Source organism: Myxine glutinosa, chromosome 1, assembly GCF_964187855.1.
Source record: "Myxine glutinosa chromosome 1, kmMyxGlut1.1, whole genome shotgun sequence".
Lineage (NCBI taxonomy): Eukaryota > Metazoa > Chordata > Myxini > Myxiniformes > Myxinidae > Myxine > Myxine glutinosa.
The window spans coordinates 178,136,633-178,158,800 of record NC_136261.1 but is presented as its reverse complement, the minus strand read 5'-3'; the positions used below and the strand labels follow the sequence as shown (position 1 = coordinate 178,158,800).

General features: G+C 48.3%; 1 protein-coding gene across 1 annotated transcript in view; it reads left to right on the top strand.

Annotated features, from left to right (window-relative positions):
* Positions 1-22,168, top strand: part of LOC144890669 (uncharacterized) — a 178,687-nt gene that overhangs the window by 5,796 nt on the left and 150,723 nt on the right. The window contains 2 exon segments of the mRNA XM_078771832.1: positions 311-991; positions 12,032-12,133. Of these exon segments, the coding sequence (XP_078627958.1) occupies positions 311-991; positions 12,032-12,133 (783 nt within the window).

Genomic DNA, 22,168 nt, shown 5'->3' with positions numbered 1-22,168 from the left:
CTGTTGAGGTTTCATGAATGGAATATATTTTTCAAAAGCGATTCACACCGTGTAACGTATCATTGTTGTGGTGCACGGAGGTGGTGACATTTGAATGCTCGCTCGTTAAAAATGATTTTTGTAATTTATTTTTAATACCCTAATTGTTTTCTCTCTGCTCTTTTTCCTTTATTTCTTCTTCAGTTTTATTTCAACATCACAAAGGACAAACTGGGAAGAAGTTGAATACATGCTCATTGTGTCGTGAGGATTTTGCACACTCGTCCACATTGAGACAAAATTGATGAAGAATCAGTATAATCGTTGTTAGGATTTTGTGTTTATCAGCATCAACTCAAAAGGATCAAATGGAGGTGCATACATCAAGTTGTGGGAGGACCGTGTTGCACCTGCTGAAACCCATAAATGAAGATAACATCCAACGGGGGAAGTCGTACAAGTGTTCTGTGTGTTCTAAGGTTTTTCGTCGTCCATCAAGCTTAACTAAACACAGACTAGTTCACATGGGGGACAGACTTTACAAGTGTTCTGTGTGTTCTGAAGATTTTCGCCATTTATCAACCTTAAATAAACACAAACGCATTCACACGGGGGAGAAGCCGTTCAAGTGTTCTGTGTGTTCTAAGGTTTTTCATTGTTCATCAAACTTAAATAAACACAAACTCATTCACACGGGGGAGAAGCCATACAAGTGCTCTGTGTGTTCTAAGGTTTTTCGTCGTTCATCAAACTTAAATAAACACAAACACATTCACACGGGGGAGAAGCCGTTCAAGTGTTCTGTGTGTTCTCAGGTTTTTCGTTGTTCATCAAACTTAAATACTCACAAACTCATTCACACGGGGGAGCAGCCGTACAAGTGTTCTGTGTGTTCTAAGGTTTTTCGTCGTTCATCAAACTTAAATAAACACAAACTCATTCACACAGGGGAGAAGCCGTACAAGTGTTCTGTGTGTTCTCAGGTTTTTCGTCATTCATCATATTTAAATACACACAAACTCATTCACACAGGGGAGAAGACAGGGCACAACAGCAATAGTCACCGGAGGAAGCACTAGTTTCGAAACTTGGCATAACATTAGCTTTAAAGGTGATGGGATTCGTATTTTTATTTTATATTGGACGCACTCACACACACAAACAGACTCGCACACAACGGAGGTGGATACTTTGAGACCTGGCAGGACTCCTGTCCATCTTCTGAAACACTCATAGGGAGATACCATCCAAGGGGAGAATGCAAAACATTCTGTTGAGAAGCCAATTGATGTTTCTCAAGAGTCGTCTGTTTTTTTGCAAAGGTTGCTGTGGTTAGTTGTTGTGCTGGTGATGAATTGTTTTGTTTTCGTTTTGAATTGTTGATTGGCATTGGGAAGATTTATTGTGTTTTTAACTAGATTATTTTATTTTATTTTTATTTATTTATTACGAGTTGATCTTTATTCTCTTTGAATCAGTGTGGGAAAAAAAGAAAGAATTGAAAATCCTCAAATATCTTCTCTGTCATCTTTTTTTTGAGGAATAATTTTTACCCTTGACACACGAGAAGGTATCACATTTGTGTCTGCTTGTCGGTTTTTTTTCTCTGCACAGAATGTGAGTCGGTGCATTACTAACACGAGTGAGGAACCCGTGCTTTGCACGGGTGGGAGGCCAGAAGCAAACAGACAATGCAGAAATGGTGAATGCTAAAGCATGAAACCAATCAATTCCACATTCCTGTGGCACCTTCAGTCGCACGTCAGACATGGACAGCAAGTTCGTGAAAGACTTCCATGAAAAACGTACCCATTCGCAAACAAACGGGTGCGTTCACGTCTCGAAACATCGATCGTGGGTCCGTGGTGATTCTGCATATGGCGACCCGCGAATTTCACGTTTAGAAAGTAGAAACCATCACGGCATTTTGTCATTCACTTGAACTCAATATCTCTTTTTTCATTCCAAACAGCATAACTCTAATCACAAATTAAATAGCATTCATTTTAAAAAATAAACTTTTCACAACATTCGTGACATGAACAAATATTTAAATCCTGATGTAAAGTTCCGTACGGTTGGGTGAACACAATTACGAATTCAAAATCGTAATTGTATTCACTCAATTCCAATCATCAATTGATACTTTAACAAAACGATTAACGTTTAATGATTTAACATTACGATTGAATGACGGTTGTATTGGGATATTATCAAACCCGCGCATGGCCGTAATATGTCCACTTCCGCATTCGCGGCAGGTTCATAATTCTCATCAAAATCTAAACAGTATTTGTGGAATTTCAATTAAAGCCACATCACTGTTCATATCGGTAAATATTATTCCATCGTGTTTGGAAAAATTGGAAAAATAATATAGCCTACTTTACTCCAGAAGGTCCCAGGATTACCCACCCAAAATATCATTGCGATCGATTCAGCCATTTTTGCGGTACCTGAGAACGGACGGACAGACGGATATTTGGTGAATTATAGTAAGATTAGACCCCCATAACACCCCCCCCCCCCCATACCCCAGAACACTTGTATATTGGTAATACGAGTATAATTTTATTTAATCATTGAAAGTTGTGACTGATACTACTCTCTGAAGGCCTTCGACAGCAACACTTGCGGGTCACCAGCCGTAATCAAAAGCCCCTCCACCCCTCAGTACCAAGCTCTAAGAGGGTGCAAAACTTACCTGATTAACTGAAGTTTCTTAGTTTTCTTAATGTGCTCCTCATCTTGGTTGGTGGTAAAGAGAAAAGTCTCACATGGCAGAGAAATCTGTCTGTGACATCAATTCCACCCCATTATCAAATGGCATTTTAAAATATGATAATTGCCAAACTTCAGTAATTTTTGAAATATCCGATTGAAACTTTTACCCCCATTCCACTTATGCCGATCGACCCCGATCTGCACAACGGGAACGATCCTATTTGGAACGGGATCAATCGGCATGATCGTAAATGGAACGTCTTCGATCTTTGTCGATCGGGACAAAAAAATAGATCGGGGCGATTTTTTAAACATGTTTAAAATTTCCATCCCGATCTGAAATAGCGGGACTGATCGTGATTACAGCGTGAATGCAACGTAGTCCATCGGAATGATCGTAGTTAGAACGGCTTGATCGTAGTTAGAACGGCTTGATCGTGATTACAGCGTCGTTGCAGCGGGAGGATTATCTTGTGCCGTTTCGACGACGATCGTTACCTATCCGTCCCGCTCCAATGCCGATCAAAGCCGCTGTATATAAATCGGTCCGGATTGCATCAGCCTCACCCGATCAAGTATTTCGACACGACAATTTTTGTCAACGTTGTTAAGTGGAATTGATAACTGCATGAGCCAAATTGCATTGCCCAATAACCCCATGGTCTAAAATTAAAAGCGGTACAAGTTAAACAAATATTATTAATGATCAATTTTACCGCTTTTAATTTTATGACCTTTTAATTAAGTGAATGCAAACTTTGATCCCCTCTACCCAGCAAAAACTTGTCAAATTTTTAGCTTTTATTTTGAAGACCTTTCATTTTGCAATGCATTTTCATCCCCTCAACCCAGCAATAATAACTTCTCCCTTTCCAACCAACACAAGGCAAATATTGAATATCAAGTTTCATAATGTTTATTGTCACATGAATATCAATAGAAATCATTATCAATGCAATACATAACAATACAACAATGTCCTCCAAAATGTCTTTCAACTCCTTCCCATAGTGTCTCTAATGATCTCACCATCCTCTCCTGCCATGGAACTGCACCAGCAGGGCTGTTAAAATAGAGTCTCAGTACCTCCCTCTGACGCTTGGCCTCCACACTGTCCCTGTTACCTCGAACTGCCTGCTCCACCTCTAACATGTTGGCTTGATCTCTCCATTCACCAGGGATGATGTTGTGTCGATAATCCTCCTGGTCCACCTCGGCATGCTGAATACTTGGGAACCGGATGCGGAGCATGTTGTGCAGACAGATAGCAGTTTCGACCAGGTCACGCACCACCTCAGGATACTGTTGTAGTGTCTTGAGCAAGCATTGCCAACGGTTTGCCAAGATGCCAAAGGCGTTCTCCACCACTCGTCGACCCCTTGAGATGCGGTAGTTGTAGACGAGTTGTTCAGGAGAGAGTCCACGTCTGGCATAGGGTTTCATCAAGTAGGTGCGGAGAGCAAAGGCATCATCTCCAAGGATGAAGAATGGCATCTCTTCATCATCGTTCCGCATGGCCAGGGGGTCGGGGAATCCAATGGTTTCATTCTCTATGCACTCTTTGAGCTCCGAAGCATTGAAAATCTGAGCATCTGACATGTGTCCCATTCCACCAACATCCACCCACAATAACTTATAGTCGGCGTCCACCAGTGTCATCAACACGATCGAGAAGAAGCCCTTGTAGTTGTGGGAGAGGCTGCCTGAGTTGGGTGCGCATCTGAGGGCGACGTGTTTGCCATCAAGAGCTCCGAGCACATGAGGGATGTTCCATTTACTTTCGAAATCATCAGCGACTTCTGTCCATTCTTCTGGGGTAGTAGGGCACTTCACCATTTCTTCTTTGAACTCTGCAACGATGGCTTGACACACCTCCGGAATGAACTTGACGATGGTGTTTCTGCTGACCCTGAAGTCGTAGGAGAGAGTTGGGTAGAGGTCTCCTGTAGCCAGATGCCTCAGGGTGATGGCGAGCTTCATTCCAGGTTGTAGGGCCTTTCTCAGCCTGGTATCTTCTTTCTCAATCCTGGGGGTGATTCTGTGGAGGATTTCATCAAAGAGAGCAAGTGGCATCCTCACAAAGTTCTGGAAAGAGTTGATGTCCTCCAGCCTCAGTTCATTCATCAAGCGGTCGTAGTGCCCAAACTGCAATCTTCTTTCTTCTGTCAACCATGGCCGGACCCAGAACTGAGGGGCTCTTCTTCTTCTTCTCATTCTTCTTCTCACTTGAGCAGCTCTTCTTTCATTAATTGCATATTGTTGGAGAAGTAGAGCGAGCTGCAGACGGCCATTTCTCTGATGTTGATCCATGGCTGTCTTCGACGATACTGATGATCGGCAAGCAAATCGGGCCCTATTTATACGGATCGGGACCTGAAATCTGCTTTTTAGTCGGCTTAAAGACGGGAATAGAGCGTAGTTAGATCGGTTTGGTGGGGAATGACGTAGTTGAAACGGCAATAGATCGGCAGCATCGGCGTTGGATCAGTTTTAGATCGGCGGCGATCGGGAATGCATCGTGTCAGAGCGGCGGCAATCGCGAATGCAGCGTGGTTACAGCGTACGCGAGCGGGAACACAGCGGCTCTAAACGGCTTCGATCGGGTCTTCAGGGCCCCGATCTACCCACGATGAGCGTGGTTACAGCGTAGTGATCGTAATCGGAGCGTACTTAGGACGTAGATGCAGCGTAGATACAGCGTAGATGACCAGTTTTTTCCCAAAGTGTCCCGATCGCTCCCGACCTGGAGGTCGGGGCTAATCGGGGCCAATCGGCATAAGTGGAATGGGGGCATTACACAGCTTATTTGGGTGAATGTGTAATATATCGATGGAGGTGCAAAGCGCCCCTCCCTTTACACAAGGGATCGTTTCTCTGTATGCAACTTTAACACAGGGACTGAAAATTCGTTTCTCAACTTCTGGATGAAATTGGATGTAAATTTCAGAAGTAAATGCTTTGTACGTTGAGGTAATACGTTTCAAATTTCAACAACGTCCGTTTCTACATTCTTGAGTTTTATTGAAAGAAAATCCTCAAATTCACGTTGGTGTCCATTCGTCCAAATTGTGTTGGTGTGGATATATCAATGGATGTACATTGAAACTAGCTGAAACTGGGAATATACATCAGGCAATACGTTTAATTCATGATTTTCAAAACAAATTCCACCTCATGCCATAGATTTTGCTTTAAAATTGAATACATTTTTTCTGTTACGTTTGTGGGGTTAGGGGATAAAATACCACAGTGAAGATAGGATTGTGTAGTGTTACGTGCTCCTCCCCGACCCCCTGGTCACGGTGTACCTCCAAACCCCGAGAGGAGCCACGGCAGAAAAATGTGTTATTCCGTGTCAAAATCAATATTGAAACCACACCAATGGTTATCAACAAACAAATAATGTATTAAAAATCACACAGGAATAACGGTTCAACAACAATAGTATTCAAAAGTACAATCAATATGTCCGATGATTGTACCATCAGTTTTGCAATATATAACTCACTGTGCTCCAAGTGAGTGCAACAAGATCCTTCCCCAATGTCTCTCATTCCCGGCCCCAAGACGAAGTTGATTCGCTCCAGCGATCGCTAGAACGATGTCCAAACAACCAGAATCCCGTGTGGATGGCCAGGGCAGTCACACAGCCGAAGCTGTACAAAGGCGCCCTCAAGGGGACTGGGAAATCCAAAGGCGTTCTTCAGGCGACCGAGAGATCACACCCTCGGGTATGGACGAATTAGCCGTCAAAAATCCGCATCACACACGCCCCAGATCGACGTCTGAATGCGGTGAGAATTGTCGAAAAGAAACGAAACTGCGAGCGAAGCACAAATCCTGCGCGAGTCAAAATGGCCGACGACCTGGTCTCGTGGCGCTGGAGTTGAGATTGATCCTTGATTTAGTAAGTTTCAACAGAAGGAGGTCGATGGTGGACTATGTGTGCCCTGCAGAAACCTCGTGGGAGACACAAAGCACGGAAAGAGCAGAGGGTGCAAGACCACAAAGGGGGCGGTAGAAGACATCGATTCCGATTGCGAAGTTAAAGACGCATCGACCAAGGGTGTCAACAAGTCACTTGAGCCAAGTCTCAAGTGTTTGAAGGCAAGTTTGACGATCATTCAATATTCCTTTCACATCGCCACAAAGGCAAAAACGATCGATCTTTCTTTACAAAATTTTCAATTTCCCCCCCCCCCCCCCCCCCCAATGCAATTTTGTAATGTCTGTCTGTCTGTCTGCTCCAATAATGGCTTGGGGATTGTCTGTGTTATGCAATTTTGTAATGTCTGTCTGTCTGCTCTAATAATGGCCTTGTGTATTGTCTGTGTAATGCAATTTTGTAATGTCTGTCTGTCTGCTCCAATAATGGCATTGTGTATTGTCTGTGTAATGCAATTTTGTAATGTCTGTCTGTCTGCTCCAAGAATGGCCTGGTGTATTGTCTGTGTAATGCAATTTTGTGATTTCTGTCTGTTAAACGACAGAAATCAAATGTGATTTCTGTCTGTCTTTTGAGTGTTTCATGCAATTTTGTATTGTCGCTGTGTCTGTCTGTCTCACTGTCCAGACTCGAAGCAGCACAGAGCAAACCATGTCCATGTTGCAAGCACCAGTTTTACCAATGGAAGCACAACTCTATTCAAAACCATATCATCGACATTCGTGCTGAATCAGGGAAACTTGGTCCCTTGCACGTTCCGACCCCATAAAATGAATTTGTGACGATTTAAATGTCATTTGACGTGGATTATTCAAACTTCATCAATAATTGGAAATTATATCACGCCAACAATTGAAGTGAATAAGTTAGACGTTTCATTTCCTCCAATGTCCAGCACTCCTTCTCTCTTCCACAGCGTCCTGCCACTCTTCCCCAATCCCCTTGCGTCCCGCCTACATCCTGATTCAACGTATCATTTTAAAGTACGTAATAAACAAGTACAGATACATCAATTGTACACCGCCCCCATGCCAAATAAATAAATATCCTTCAGCGCGGCATGGCCGGGGCACCTGAGGCGCCCAACGATACCGCCGTGCAGCTCACGGAGACTGTATTGGGAGGGAGAGGTGTGCAATAATTGAATGATTAATTGCATAATTAAAATCAATAAACAATGATAATAAAATGTTTTCTTAATCAATTGGCTCTTGGACACACACACAAGCTTTCCAAGAAGTTTCGTCCAAATCCATCCATAACTTTTTGAGATATCCTGCTATGTATCGTTTTTGGCCCTTTCTCCCAATGGTGAAGAATCACTTCAAAAATTATTGTAGCGAGTTAAAATGCTTGTAGCTTACAAATTTGATCAATAAAATAATAATTAGGCACGATCAAGACCAGGTCAAGCACACCACGTCAACAACTTACTTCAAGCTCTATGAGCAAGTCTTGGGGCCTCTGAGAATCTGAAATTGATTGGTAAATGTCCTTTGATCACCTGGGAAATCATCAACTCTGCTGAGGTTTCATGAATGGAATATATTTTTCAAAAGCGATTCACACCGTGTAACGTATCATTGTTGTGCTGCATGGAGCTGGTGACATTTGAATGCTCGCTCGTTAAAAATGTTTTTTGTAATTCATTTTTAATACCCTAATTGTTTTCTCTCTGCTGTTTTTCGTTTATTTCTTCTTCAGTTTTATTTCAACATCACAAAGGACAAACTGGGAAGAAGTTGAACACATGCTCATTGTGTCATGAGGATTTTGCACACTCGTCCACATTGAGACAAAATTGATGAAGAATCAGTACAATCGTTGTTAGGATTTAGTGTTTATCAGCATCAACACAAAAGGATCAAATGGAGGTGCATACATCAAGTTGTGGGAGGACCGTGTTGCACCTGCTGAAACCCATAAATGAAGATAACATCCAACGGGGGAAGTCGTACAAGTGTTCTGTGTGTTCTAAGGTTTTTCGTCGTCCATCAAGCTTAACTAAACACAGACTAGTTCACATGGGGGACAGACTTTACAAGTGTTCTGTGTGTTCTGAAGATTTTCGCCAACTATCAACCTTAAATACACACAAACACTGAAATCTCTGACACACCTTCAACAGCTCTCCCTACCTCTTCCACCTCTTCCACATCTTACCCTACCCCTCCTCCCCCCTGTTCTGTATCTGATGCTCCCCCTTCCTCTTCATTAACGGTATGGACCTCAAACATCCGGGGCCTTCGTTCAAACTTAACTGATCTCTCCATACAGGTTGCTTCTGTCAAACCAGACGTGATCTGCTTAACAGAAACTTTCCTCCTTTATGATGTCTCTGATTCCATAGTATCTCTCCCGGGCTACTCCCTCCTCCGGTATGATAGACCTGAGCCTCGTCCTGGAGGCGGGGTTGCTATCTTTATCAAAAACTCTCTTCCTCACTCGCCCTGCACTGCACTCTCTCCACCTCACCCCCAGGAATACCTCTGGCGACGGCTTCCCCTTCGCTCCCACCTCTTGTTCATATGTGTGTTGTACCGTCCACCAAACAGTGATGACTCCATCTACATCTCGCTGTCTGATGATATGGACCAACTTCTATCTACTCATCCCAACTCTCTCTTCCTCATATGTGGTGATTTCAACTGTCATCATGCCAGTTGGCTGGGTGTGGGTACCTCTCTCACCAGCCATGGCTCCTCAGCAAAGGACTTCTGCGACTCACTGGGACTGACACAATCTGTCAATTTCCCGACCTGGATCTCAGTCAACGGAACATCTTCTCTTCTGGACTTGGTTATGACTAACTTCCCTGAAAATGTCTGCTGCTCTTCTTCTGCTCCGATCGGATCATCTGATCATGTCCTTGTTAAAGTGGACATCTCTCTGACCATCCTCAGGGAGCCTGCTCAGCGTCGACGAGTCTGGCATTTCACTCAGGCCAACTGGCACGGTCTTCAAGCAGCCATCAATCATCTGGACTGGTCTCCCATCTCTACCACCTCTGACATCAACTCATCCTGGGAATTCTTCCAAAGTAAATTGCTCTCTCTCATGCACAGATTTATCCCATCTCGTCTTCAGTTGTCATACCCTTCCTCCCGTCCATGGTACACGGAATCTTGTGGTGAGGCTGTTGCCCAGAAACAACTTGCCTTCGTCTCCTGGAAAGCAAATCCAACGGAAGGAAATCTCATTTCCTTTCACAAAGCCCGAAACAAGTGTGTGTCCACCCTCAGGAGAGCCAGGAAACAATATCTCTCCGTTCTCAAGACCGAACTCTCTTATCTGTCTCCCTCTTCCAAATCCTGGTGGCGTCTGGTCAAATCCGTTTCTGGTGTTTGTTCCCCCTCCATCCCCTCCCTTACCTCAAACGGCTACACAGCTGACTCCGCACGTGAAAAAGCTGAATATCTCAACTCTGAGTTTGCCTCTAAATCTTGTGTCCCAAACCCATCCCTCTCTGTACCCACCATACCCAGTCGTACCCTGCTGCTTCTGGACTCCGTGTCCTTTCCTCCTGACAAGGTGGAAAAGTTTCTGTCAACCCTCGACTCTGATTCTGCAACTGGACCCGACGGCATCAGCCCACGGGTCCTAAAATCCTGCTCTGCTGCTCTATCTCACCCTCTCTCTGTTCTCTTCACCCTCTCTTTTGCTCAAGGTCAACTGCCATCTGCTTGGAAATCAGCCAACATCACCGCTTTGCACAAAAAAGGTGCAAAAACAGATCCTAGCAACTACAGACCAATCAGCCTTCTCCCAATTATCAGCAAAGTCATGGAATCCATCATTGCTTCTGATATGAAATCTTTCCTCTTCTCCAATGGCTTGATCTCTGATCATCAATTTGGTTTCAGACCAGGTCACTCTACTCTGGACATGCTGCTTCTGCTGTCTCAACAATGGATGGAGGTCCTCAATGCCAAACAGGAAATTAGAGCTGTCTCCCTCGACATATCACGTGCCTTCGACACGGTCTGGCACCCCGCTCTGCTCACCAAACTCTCCTCCTTTGGTATCCATGGAAATCTCCACGCATGGCTGGCGGACTTCCTCTCTAGTCGTCATCAACGTGTGGCCCTGAATGGGTTTCTCTCATCTCCTCTTCCTGTTCAGGCTGGAGTTCCCCAAGGCAGTGTTCTGGGCCCCTTGCTTTTTCTGGTCTTCATCAATGATCTCTCTGACTCTCTCGAAAATCCTCTCTATCTCTTTGCTGATGACTCCACTCTCTGCCGCTCCATTCCTCTTCCCTCAGATCGGCAGTCTGCTGCCTCCTCGCTCTCTGAAGACCTGGACAAAATCACAGACTGGTCAAACAAGTGGAACATGTCTTTCAATCCTGACAAATCTCACACTCTTACTATGTCTCTCCGAAAAGATCGACTGGACAACCCTCCCATCTACTTTCTCAACAATCCTCTCCAAGAAGTTCTGTCGCTCAAGATTTTGGGTCTCACTATCTGCCATGATCTTTCTTGGGAAAACCACATTTCCAAGCTGGCCTCCAAAGCCAGTCGCCGACTGGGCATCCTCCGTCGTGCGAAGTCCTTCCTCGGCACACCTGAGCTCCTCACCACATACAAGGCTTTCATCCGCAGCTCAATGGAATACTGTTCTCCCCTATGGGCCGGTGCTCCTGCCTCACACCTAGCTCGGCTTCACGCTGTTGAAACCAAAGCTTTCAGAATTATTGGAATCTCCCGCGATGAAGCTATCTCTGAGGGCCTTTCACTCACTCACCGCAGGCAGGTAGGTGGTCTTTCTGTCTTCTACCGACTCCTCTCCGGCCTTGCACCCCCAGCTCTCTCTGTGCTCTGTCCCCCAAATATTCCTACAGGTCGCACAAGATCTGCCAGCAACCCTCTGATGGTTAAACTGCCGAAATCTCGGCTCTCCGCTCACCTTCACTCTTTCAATCCTCTTTTCTCCCGCCTCTGGAACAAACTCCCTCACTCCCTTCAATCCCACTCCTCCCTCCAGGTCTTTAAAACAGCTGTTCACCACCATCTCTTATCTTCCCCCATCCAAAACCTTGATCTTTTCTACCCCCGCTAATTCACCACAGATCCACCTTGTTTGAAATTCCAACTTCTTTCCTGGAAGTCCTGGCAGTGTCCATATGTTTTATACCTCTCCCACTGCCCCCTTCCCACGCCCCCCCCCCCCAAAGCCCTCACCCTCTCTCAGATCTCTCGATGTCTCCATGTCTCTCGGTCCCTGCTCTCAAATGTTGTGTTTGTGTCCTTCCCCCTCTCTCCCCATCTTGTCTACCGCTCCCTATGTTATGTTTTATGTGTCGGTTTGTCTTTCTGTGTGATTAATGTTTGCTCTTTCACGAGCCTCGATCTTGTATACAAAAAAAAAAAAAAAAAAAAAACACAAACGCATTCACACGGGGGAGAAGCCGTACAAGTGCTCTGTGTGTTCTAAGGTTTTTCGTCGTTCATCATGTTTAAATACACACAAACTCATTCACACAGGGGAGAAGACGGGGCACAACAGCAAAAGTCATCGGAGGAAGCACTAGTTTCGAAACTTGGCTAACATTAGCTTTAAAGGTTATGGGATTAGTATTTTTATTTTATATTGGACGCACTCACACACACACAAACACACTCGCACACAACGGAGGTGGATACTTTGAGACCTGGCAGGACTCCTGTCCATCTTCTGAAACACTCATATGGAGATAACATCCAAGGGGAGAATGCAAAACATTCTGTTGAGAAGCCAATTGATGTGTTTCTCAAGAGTCGTCTGTTTCTTTCAAAGGTTGCTGTGGTTAGTTGTTGTGTTGGTGATGAATTGTTTTGTTTTCGTTTTGAATTGTTGAGTGGCATTGGGAAGATTTATTGTGTATTTAACCGGATTATTTTATTTTATTTATTTATTTCGAGTTGATCTTTATTCTCTTTGAATCAGTATTGGGAAAAAAAGAAAGAATTGAAAATCCCCAAATATCTTCTCTCTTTTTTTTTTTTGAGGAATTATTTTTACCCTTGACACAGGAGAAGGTATCACATTTGTGTCTGCTTGTCGGTTATTTTTGTCAGCACAGAATGTGAGTCGGTGCGTTACTAACACCAGCGAGGAACCCATGCTCCGCATGGGTGGGAGGCCAGGAGCAAACAGACAATGCAGAAATGGCGAATGCTAAAGCATGAAACCAATAAATTCCACATTCCTGTGTCACCTTCAGTCGCATGTCAGACATGGACAGCAAGTTCGTGAAAGACTTCCATGAAAAACGTACCCGTTCGTAAACAAACCTGTACGTTCACGTGTAGAAACATCGATCGTGGGTCCGTGGCGAATCTGCATATGGCGCCCCGCGAATTTCACGTTTAGAAAGTAGAAACCATCACGGCGTTTCGTCATTCACTTGAACTCAATATCTCTTTTTTCATTCCAAACAGCATAACTCTAATCACAAATTAAATAGCATTAATATAAAAAATAAGCTTTTCACAACATTCGTGACAGAAACAAATATTTAAATCCTGATGTAAAGTTCCGTACGGTTGGGTGAACACAATTACGAATTCAAAATCGTAATTGTATTCACTCCATTCCAATCATCAATTCATACTTTAACAAAACGATTGACGTTTAACGATTTAACATTACGATTGAATGACGGTTGTATTGGTATATTATCAAACCCACGCACGGCCGTAATCTATCCACTTCCACATTCGTGGCAGGTTCATAATTCTCATCAAAATCTAAACAGTATTTGTGGAATTTCAATAAAAGCCACATCACTGTTCACATCAGCAAATATTATTCCATCGTGTTTGGAAAAATTGGAAAAACAATGTAGCCTATTTTATTCCAGGGGGTCCCAGGATTACCCACCCAAAATATTGTTGCGATCGATTCAGCCATTTTTGCGGTACCTGGGAACGGACGGACAGACGGACATTTGGTGAATTATAGTAAGATTAGACCCCCATAACACCGCCCCGCCCCCCGGTGGGGTAATACGGTAATACGGTAATATATTGGTAATACGAGTATAATTTTATTTAATCATTGAAAGTTGTGACATACTACTCTCTGAAGGCCTTCTGCAGCAACACTTGCGGGTCACCAGCCGTAATCAAAAGCCCCTCCACCCCTCAGTACCAAGCTCGAAGAGGGTGCAAAACATACCTGATTAACTGAAGTTTCTTAGTTTTCTTAATGTTTATCCTCATCTTGGTTGGTGGTAAAGAGAAAAGTCTCATGCGGCAGAGAAATCTGTCAATGACATCAATTCCACCTCATTATCAAATGGCATTTTAAAATATGATAATTGCCAAACTTCAGTAATTTTTGAAATATCCGATTGAAACTTACACAGCTTATTTGGGTGATTGTGTAATATATCAATGGAGGTGCAAAGCACCCCTCCCTTTACACAAGGGATCGTTTCTCTGTATGCAACTTTAACACAGGGACTGAAAATTCATTTCTCAGCTTCTGGATGAAATCGGATGTAAATTTCAGAAGTAAATGCTTTGTACGTTGAGGTAATACGTTCCAAATTTCAACAACGTCCGTTTCCACAGTCTTGAGTTTTATTGAAAGAAAATCCTCAAATTCACGTTGGTGTCCATTCGGCCAAATTGTGTTGGTGCGGATATATCAAAGAATGTACATTGAAACTAGCTGAAACTTGGAATATACATCGGCCAATACGTCTAATTCATGGTTTTCAAAACAAATTCCACCTCATGCCATAGATTTTGCTTTAAAATTGAATACATATATACTGCTACGTTTGTGGGGTTAGGGGATGAAATACCACAGTGGAGATAGGATTGTGTAGTATTAGCATGGACCGCGGGCGAGTAGGGAGACATTTTGATGTATGAAGTAGGACACTGATCTTAAGACCAAAGCCTTCCAATGACTTCTCCATTTGTTTCATGCCTGTCATGTCTTTCACAACAAAAAATGAGAGGAAATGTTTACATGATTCAGAAGCCTCCCCATCTTGCACACGAACAAAGCGGTTGATAACGGAAAGTTGGTCTTGGTGGCCGATACCTGGGGTGCAATCAAGCAACACCTTGTAGGACTTGTAAGTTAAAACACTTTAAAACAAGTATTTCACTTCTGATTTTGTTGACTAATAATCCGAGGAGCTCGTTTCTGAATATCGGCACTCAGATAGATATCTCGTACGTCACTGGTGCGGTTGATGATCATCAAATACGCTCCTGCATGACTGGATCAAATCGAGCCATCAACTCCAACTGCCCTAGCAAATTACCATTGTTAGGCTCATGAAGGCCTTTCGATGACCCAAGGAATGCAGATTTCTCTCAGCTAAAAAATGAAAAACGCAATCAAACGCTCAAGGATGTTTCTCCAATGCTTTTTTCTCCAGGTCTATCAAACTCTGAAGCTTATTGAGAGTCTTTCCGGATTTTAACCTTGCATCCAATCCCTTCCACTTCTGCATGCAAGTTGTGTGGTGTGAGGTTTCATGTCGGGAGAATGTTTTTGACAAATCTTTCCAGGCTGAAAGACGATCACAGGTGAGATGCATGGTGCCATTTCCAAAAAGTTTACAACAGAAGCGGTGCACAGCGTCGGTCGCTATAGAATATATTATCCATGTGCGCTCAATTTGTTCACCATTTTTTAGCTTTACATAATAATTTTCAGCTGAGAATCTATTCGCACCGTTTTTTGGAAAATCCTGCACTTTCACATGCTTTGGACCACACTTGACAATGGCAGAAATTGTCACCTGGTCCAGCACTTGAGGCCACTCTGAAGGGTCAGCAAAATTTTCAACAAAATCCACAGACTGCTCATCTCCAACTGATTCTTTCTTTGCCTGTCCAAGCATTTGTTCTTCCATTGAAAGTGTTGTGTCTTCATCCATGTTCCCAGAATCCCGATCTTGCTCCTGGTGCTGCAGCTGTGACGTTGAGTCAAATGTGCTGTGCTCCGCTCTGGGTGGTTTCATCAGAAAAATTTCAAGACAGCCTCTCAATTTTGTTTCTCCAACCTTCGACGCCTCTTGCTTTTTTCCTTTTTGCTGCTCCAGACTTGTAATGCCCCGGATCTCGGTTTCTGTGCCAATCACTGTTCATTATTCCCAGGATAGCTTATGTGAGCCTAATGCCGAGTATCTTAATAAAGAAGATTACACTGACACATCCTAAAGGGACTTCCGCAAGATGGAGGAAATGACGTAAAATCGAGGAAATAATTAATCGGAAAATTCATGACATTTACTTTGAGGTTGTTGGAAAGTTATTTAACAAGTAAAAAAACGTTTTTAAAAATGAAAAAAATGTAGGGATGATACTGGAAAAGCATCGGAACACGAAGGAATGATCGATTAATTGTTGGACAAAAATCTATGTCTGTTTAAACATAAAGATACAGGTTTCTATTTTAAAAGTCCGTCTTTCTTTCTGAATTGGATGAAGAAGATGTTTACTGTGTGGCAGCAGAAACCATTTATGATTTTAGAATAAAGCGTGACGGACACGGAAGGAGCACATAAACAACAACAGCTCTGCCACTAAAGGTCCGGGTTTTCGCGTGTTTCACTGTATTTTTCATCCTCATTAAGATTTACAGATCGATATACCACGTGGTTCTGAAGTGCAACATGATGTCTTAGATTAAACCCATCAGTGAAGTGATTGGCAGCCGTTTGGCATGCAGGATCGTGTCATTGGAAACGTCTATGTTGCCCATTTGTGGGAGGCCCCTATTTGTGGGTCGCTCTGATTTGTGGTAGGCCCATATTTGTAGGAGGACCCTATTTGTGGGAGGCTGAAGTGCGGTGCTATGCGCACGACTTGCTAGCCAAGAAGAGAAGCAACAACGCAGGTAACCAGAAAAGTCTTTATTTGCAAAGCTCAACTATACCACTGAGGTGCTCGGGGCTGCGCGCCCCGTGTATATCCCGAGGCCACGCCTACCCCTGTGGCGTGGCCGACACCCTCTTGGTGCGCGGAATGATGACACCGTGCCAGCGCCATCGTGTCCGCCACACGCGCCCCCCTCCCCCCCCCCCCGCCCCAGAATTCCCGCGCACCTGAAGGGTCAGTTTGCGGGGCAAACGGATGACCCGGCCGAATCGCCCTCTGGCGGCTGGCGGCGTCTGGGATGCCGGGATGTCATCTGGGATGCCTCTGGCGGCACCTGGGATGGGTGCAGGACCGGGGGGCGGCCCCGCCGTGGGGGCCGAGCCACTGGCGGGGAGTGGTCCACGTCGAGGTGGGCCGGCTTGAGGTGGTCCACGTCGAGGTGGGCCGGCTTGAGGTGGTCCACGTCGAGGTGGGCCGGCTTGAAGCGGTCCATGGAAACGCGGTCAGGCGTACCGCCGATGTCGAGGGTGAAGTGTTTCGCCCCGGTCTCCAGCACGTGGAACGGCCCGTCGTACGGGGGCCGCAGCGGTGTCCGGTGGGCATCGTGGCGGATGAACACGTACTCCGCCGTGCAAAGCTCCGGGGCGACGTGCGTTGGCGGGCACCCGTGGTGCGCCGTCGGCACCAGGGCGAACCTCCGGGCGGTCTCCTGCAGTGCGGAGCGCGGCACTGTAGGGATGCCGCCATAAGGACCATGGTGCCGTGGAGTCGGGGAGGAACTCGCCCGGCACCCGCAGTGGTTGTCCGAAGACCAACTCCGCCGCGGATGCGCGCAGGTCGTCCTTGGGCGCCGTCCGGACGCCCAGCAGCACCCAGGGGAGCCTGTCGACCCAGCCGCCGTCGTGGAGGGAGGCCCGGAGCGCGGCCTTCAAGGAGCGGTGGAAGCGCTCGCACAGGCCGTTGGCCTGAGGGTGGTAGGCCGTGGTGCGGTGTAGCTTGACGCCGAGCCCCCGCGCGACCGCCCCCCATAGCTCCGAGGTGAACTGGGGGCCGCGGTCGGACAAGATGTCCGAGGGGGCACCGAACCGGGCAACCCAGGTGGCGATGAACGCCTGCGCGACGTCCGCCGCCGTCGTCGCCGCCAAAGGCACGACCTCCGGCCACCAGGTGGTGCGGTCCACCATGGTGAGGACGTGGGTGAAACCCCGCGAGGGGGGCAGAGGTCCCACCAAGTCCACGTGAATGTGGTCGAACCGACGTTCGTGCACCGTGAACGGGGCCAACGCGGCCTGGGTGTGGCGGTGCACCTTCGCGCACTGGCATGCGAGGCACGTCCTGGTCCAATCCCGGACGGCCTTCCGGAGGCCATGCCAGATGAACTTGTTGGCGACCAACCTCTGGGAGGCCTTCATGCCCGGGTGGGACAGGCCGTGGATGGCGTCAAAAACCCGGCGCTGCCAGCCCGCGGGAACGATGGGGCGAGGCCGGCCGAGGGAGACGTCGCACAAGAGGGCCGTGCCTGTGCCGTCGAACGGCACCTCGGTGACGCGAAGGCCCATGACGGCGGTCCGCAAGGCCTGGACGTCAGGGTCGGCGGTCTGGTCCGCCGCCATCCGGGCGTAGTCGATCCCGAGGTGGACCGCGTGGGCGACGGACCGGGAAAGGCAATCCGCCACCGGGTTGTCCTTTCCCGCGACATGCCGGATGTCCGTCGTGTACTCGGACACGGCCGAGAGGTGACGCTGCTGCTGGGCCGACCATGGCTCGGCGGCCTTGGCCATCGCGAAAACCAGGGGTTTGTGGTCGACCAAGGCCGTGAACGAACGGCCCTCGAGCAGATGGCGGAAGTGCCGGACTGCCAGGTGGAGCCCGAGCAACTCGCGGTCAAAGGTGCTGTACCGGCGTTCGTGCGGGCGAAGCTGCCGGCTGAAAAACGCCAGCGGTTGCCAAGCACCACGCACCCATTGCTCGTGTACCACGCCCACCGCGTAGTCTGACGCGTCGGTGGTGAGGGCGATCGGTGCATCGGGCGCCGGGTGCGCGAGCATGGTGGCGTTAGCCAAGGCGAGCTTCACGCCCGTGAACGCCGCGTCCATCTGCTCGGTCCAAACAACGTCACCTTTGCCCGGCTTCCCCCGGAGGGCCTCGTGCAGGGGGTGCAGGAGCTGGGCGATGCGGGACAGGAAAGGGTGGTAAAAGTTTACCATGCCCAGGAACTCCTGGAGCCCCCTGATCATGCGGGGGCGCGGAAACCCCTTGACCGCCTCCACCTTTGCCGGCAAGGGGGTGGCCCCGTGCCTGGTGACGCGGTGCCCCAAAAAGTCCATTTAGGCGACGCCAAACCGGCACTTGGCGGGGTTTACGATCAGGCCATGCTGGCCCAGGCATTCGAAGAGCGTGCGGAGGTGGCGGAGGTGCTCTTCGCGGGACGCGCTTGCGACGAGGATGTCGTCCAGGTAGACGTGCACGCAATCCAAGTCACGCAAGATGCTGTCCATCAATCGTTGGAACGCCTGAGCCGCATTCTTCAAACCGAAGGGCATCCGAAGAAACTCGAAGAGGCCGAATGGTGTAATGACGGCCGTCTTCGGTACGTCCTCCGGCCTGACGGGGACCTGGTGGTATCCGCGGATGAGGTCCACCTTGGAAAAGAAGGACATTTTCGCCAACCAGGTGGAAAAGTCCTGAATGTGAGGGACCGGGTAGCGGTCGGGGGTGGTGGCGTCGTTGAGGCGGCGGTAGTCCCTGCACGGCCGCCATCCCCCACTGGGCTTCGGCACGATGTGCAGTGGCAACGCGCAAGCGCTCTTGGAGCGCCGTACAATGCCCAGCCGCTCCAGCATAGCGAACTTCGCCTTTGCCACCCCGAGCTTCGTCGGCTCGAGGCGGCGTGCCCGGGCGTAGACCAGTGGCCCGACGGTGGGGATGTGATGTTCCACCCCGTGCTTGACGGCCACCACCGAGAAGGTGGGCCGTGTGAGGGCCGGGAAGCTGGCGAGGAGGCGGGTGAACTCGTCCGCTGCCGGAAGCGTACAAACCAACCTCGCCGGGATCGAACCGCTCAGCAAGCCGCTTGGCGAGCCACTCGGTGAGCAGCTCAGGGAGCTGCCCAACGAACTGCTCAGCGTGCAAGCAAGCGAGCTGAACGTTTCCGCCTGGACAAGGCACCTGTTCTTCACATCTACCAACAGCCCATTTGCACATAGGAAATCCGCACCGAGCAATGCCATGGGCACGCTGGCGGTTACGAACGTCCATTGAAAGCGTTGCCCTCCGAACCGCAGGGAGAGGCAGCGCTTCCCGAATGTGCGTACCGTTGGCTGCAAGCAACGCAGGGCCCCGGCCCGCGGTTCGCTTGTCGGACGTGGAGGCAGGAATAACGCTCACCTGTGTGCCTGTGTCGCAGAGGAAGCGACGCCTGGACAAGGTGTCCGTGACAAAAAGGAGGCTGCCGGAATGGCCGACGCTCAGGGCTGCTACCGAGCGCCGGCTTGGTAGTTTCCCCGACTTGCCGAACGAGCACGGCGGGCAACAATTCCTCGCCTTGTGGCCAAACCTGGTGTGGAAATAGCACCAGGTTTGCGGCGGAGGCGGAGGCCACGGTTTTCGCGGTGGTGGTGGGCGGGGCGTGGCGGCGGCCACGCGGTGTGCATCGGCATCAGCCTTGGGAACCGCGAGGTGTGCCTGCGCATCAGCCTCGAGATCCGCGACAGCCGCACCGAAGCTCGCCCGGGTCTCACAAGCTGCGAAAGACTTGTCGGCCTCGACGGCCATCGCGCGGGGTTCCTTTATTTTGGAACCGGCCAACGCGAGGCGTACCTGTGCCAGCAGCTGGGGTAGACAGAGCGCCCGGAATAAAAAATCCGGGGCTTTGTCACCCAGTAGCGAAAGCATGTGGTCCATCCGGACCGATGGTCGTGTGTCGCCGAGTTCGGGAAGGTCCAGGAGGCGGTCGGCCCGCTCGCACTCCGTGAGGCCGAACGTGGCAATGAGGGGGCACTTGTGCGCCTCGTACCTGTGGTCGGCCGGTGGGTTCCGCAGGACGGACACGACTTGGGCGGCTGTGCCGGGCCCGAGGGCGGCGATGACGTGGTAATACCGCGTCTCATCTGCCGTTATGCCTCGAAGTCGGAATTGTGCCTCGGCCTGCACAAACCATACTTCGGCCTGAGCTTCGCAAAACTCGGGAAGCTTCACCGCTACCGCGTTGTTGGCCATGGCGCGTTCTGTTGGTCAGTGGTGGCTGAACCAGCGTCGAGGTCACCAGCGAAGTGCGGTGCTATGCGCACGACTTGCTAGCCAAGAAGAGAAGCAACAACGCAGGTAACCAGAAAAGTCTTTATTTGCAAAGCTCAACTATAGCACTGAGGTGCTCGGGGCTGCGCGCCCCGTGTATATCCCGAGGCCACGCCTACCCCTCGGGCGTGGCTGACACCCTCTTGGTGCGCGGAATAATGACACCACGCCAGCGCCATCGTGTCCGCCACAAGGCCCTATTTGTAGGAGGCACCTATTTGTGGGTTGCCCCGATTTGAAGGAGGCCCCTATTTGTGCGAGGCCCCTATTTGTGGGAGGCCACTATTTGTGGGAGGCCCTTATTTATGGGTCGCTCCGATTTGTGGGAGGCCACTATTTGTGGGTCGCCCCGATTTGTGGTAGGCCTCGATTTGAAGGAGGCCCCTATTTGTGGGAGGCCCCAATTTGAAGGAGGCCCCTATTTGTGGATGGCCAGTTGCAACTGCTAAATCAGAAAGCAACTGAAAATGCAAAGCTTGTCCACATATGTTTGTATTTAGACAGCTTCTTCTTCCGTTTGCTCAAAATAACAAAAATAGTTTAAAAAAAAAAAACAAATTGATGATTTTGTGCAGCCTTGACCTTTGAGGTTTTGTTTTTTGTTTGTTTTTGGATACTGAATCGAGGCTCGTGAAAGAGCTAACATTTATTTCACAAACAAATCAACCAGACAAACAAAATATATTAAAAGAGGGAGTGGAAGACAAGATGGGAAGAGAAGAGGAAGCACACAAACACAACATTTGAGAGCAGGGAGAAGTGTGGGAGGGAGAGGGCTTGGGGGGAGGAGGCGTGGGAAGGAGGGGGGGGGGGAGGTTTAAAACACAAGGGGACCAAGGACTTCCAGGACAGAAGTTGGTATTTCAAAAAAAAAAAGTGTAGGATTTTGGGTGAAATTAGCGGGGGTAGAAAAGATACGTTTTGGATGGGGGAAGATAAGAGATGGTGGTGAACAACTGTTTTAAAGACCTGGAGGGTGGAGTGGGATTGAAGAGAGTGAGGGAGTTTGTTCCAGAGGCGGGAGAAAAGAGGAATGAAGGAGTGAAGGTGAGCAGGAAGTCTTGATTTTGGCAGTTTAGCCATAAGAGGGTTGCAGGCAGATCTTGTGCGACCTGTAGGAATATTTGGGGGACAGAGCCCAGAGAGAGCTGGGGGGGCAAGGCCAGAGAGGAGTCGGTAGAAGACGGAAAGACCACCAACCTGCCTGCGGTGAGTGAGTGAAAGGCCCTTGGAGTTAGCTTCATCGCGGGAGATTCCAATGATTCTGAAGGCTTTGGTTTCAACAGCGTGAAGACGAGCTAGGTGTGGGGCAGGAGCACCAGATCAGAGGGGAGAGCAGTATTCCATAGAGCTGCGGATGAAAGCCTTGTAAGTGATGAGGAGCTCAGGTGTA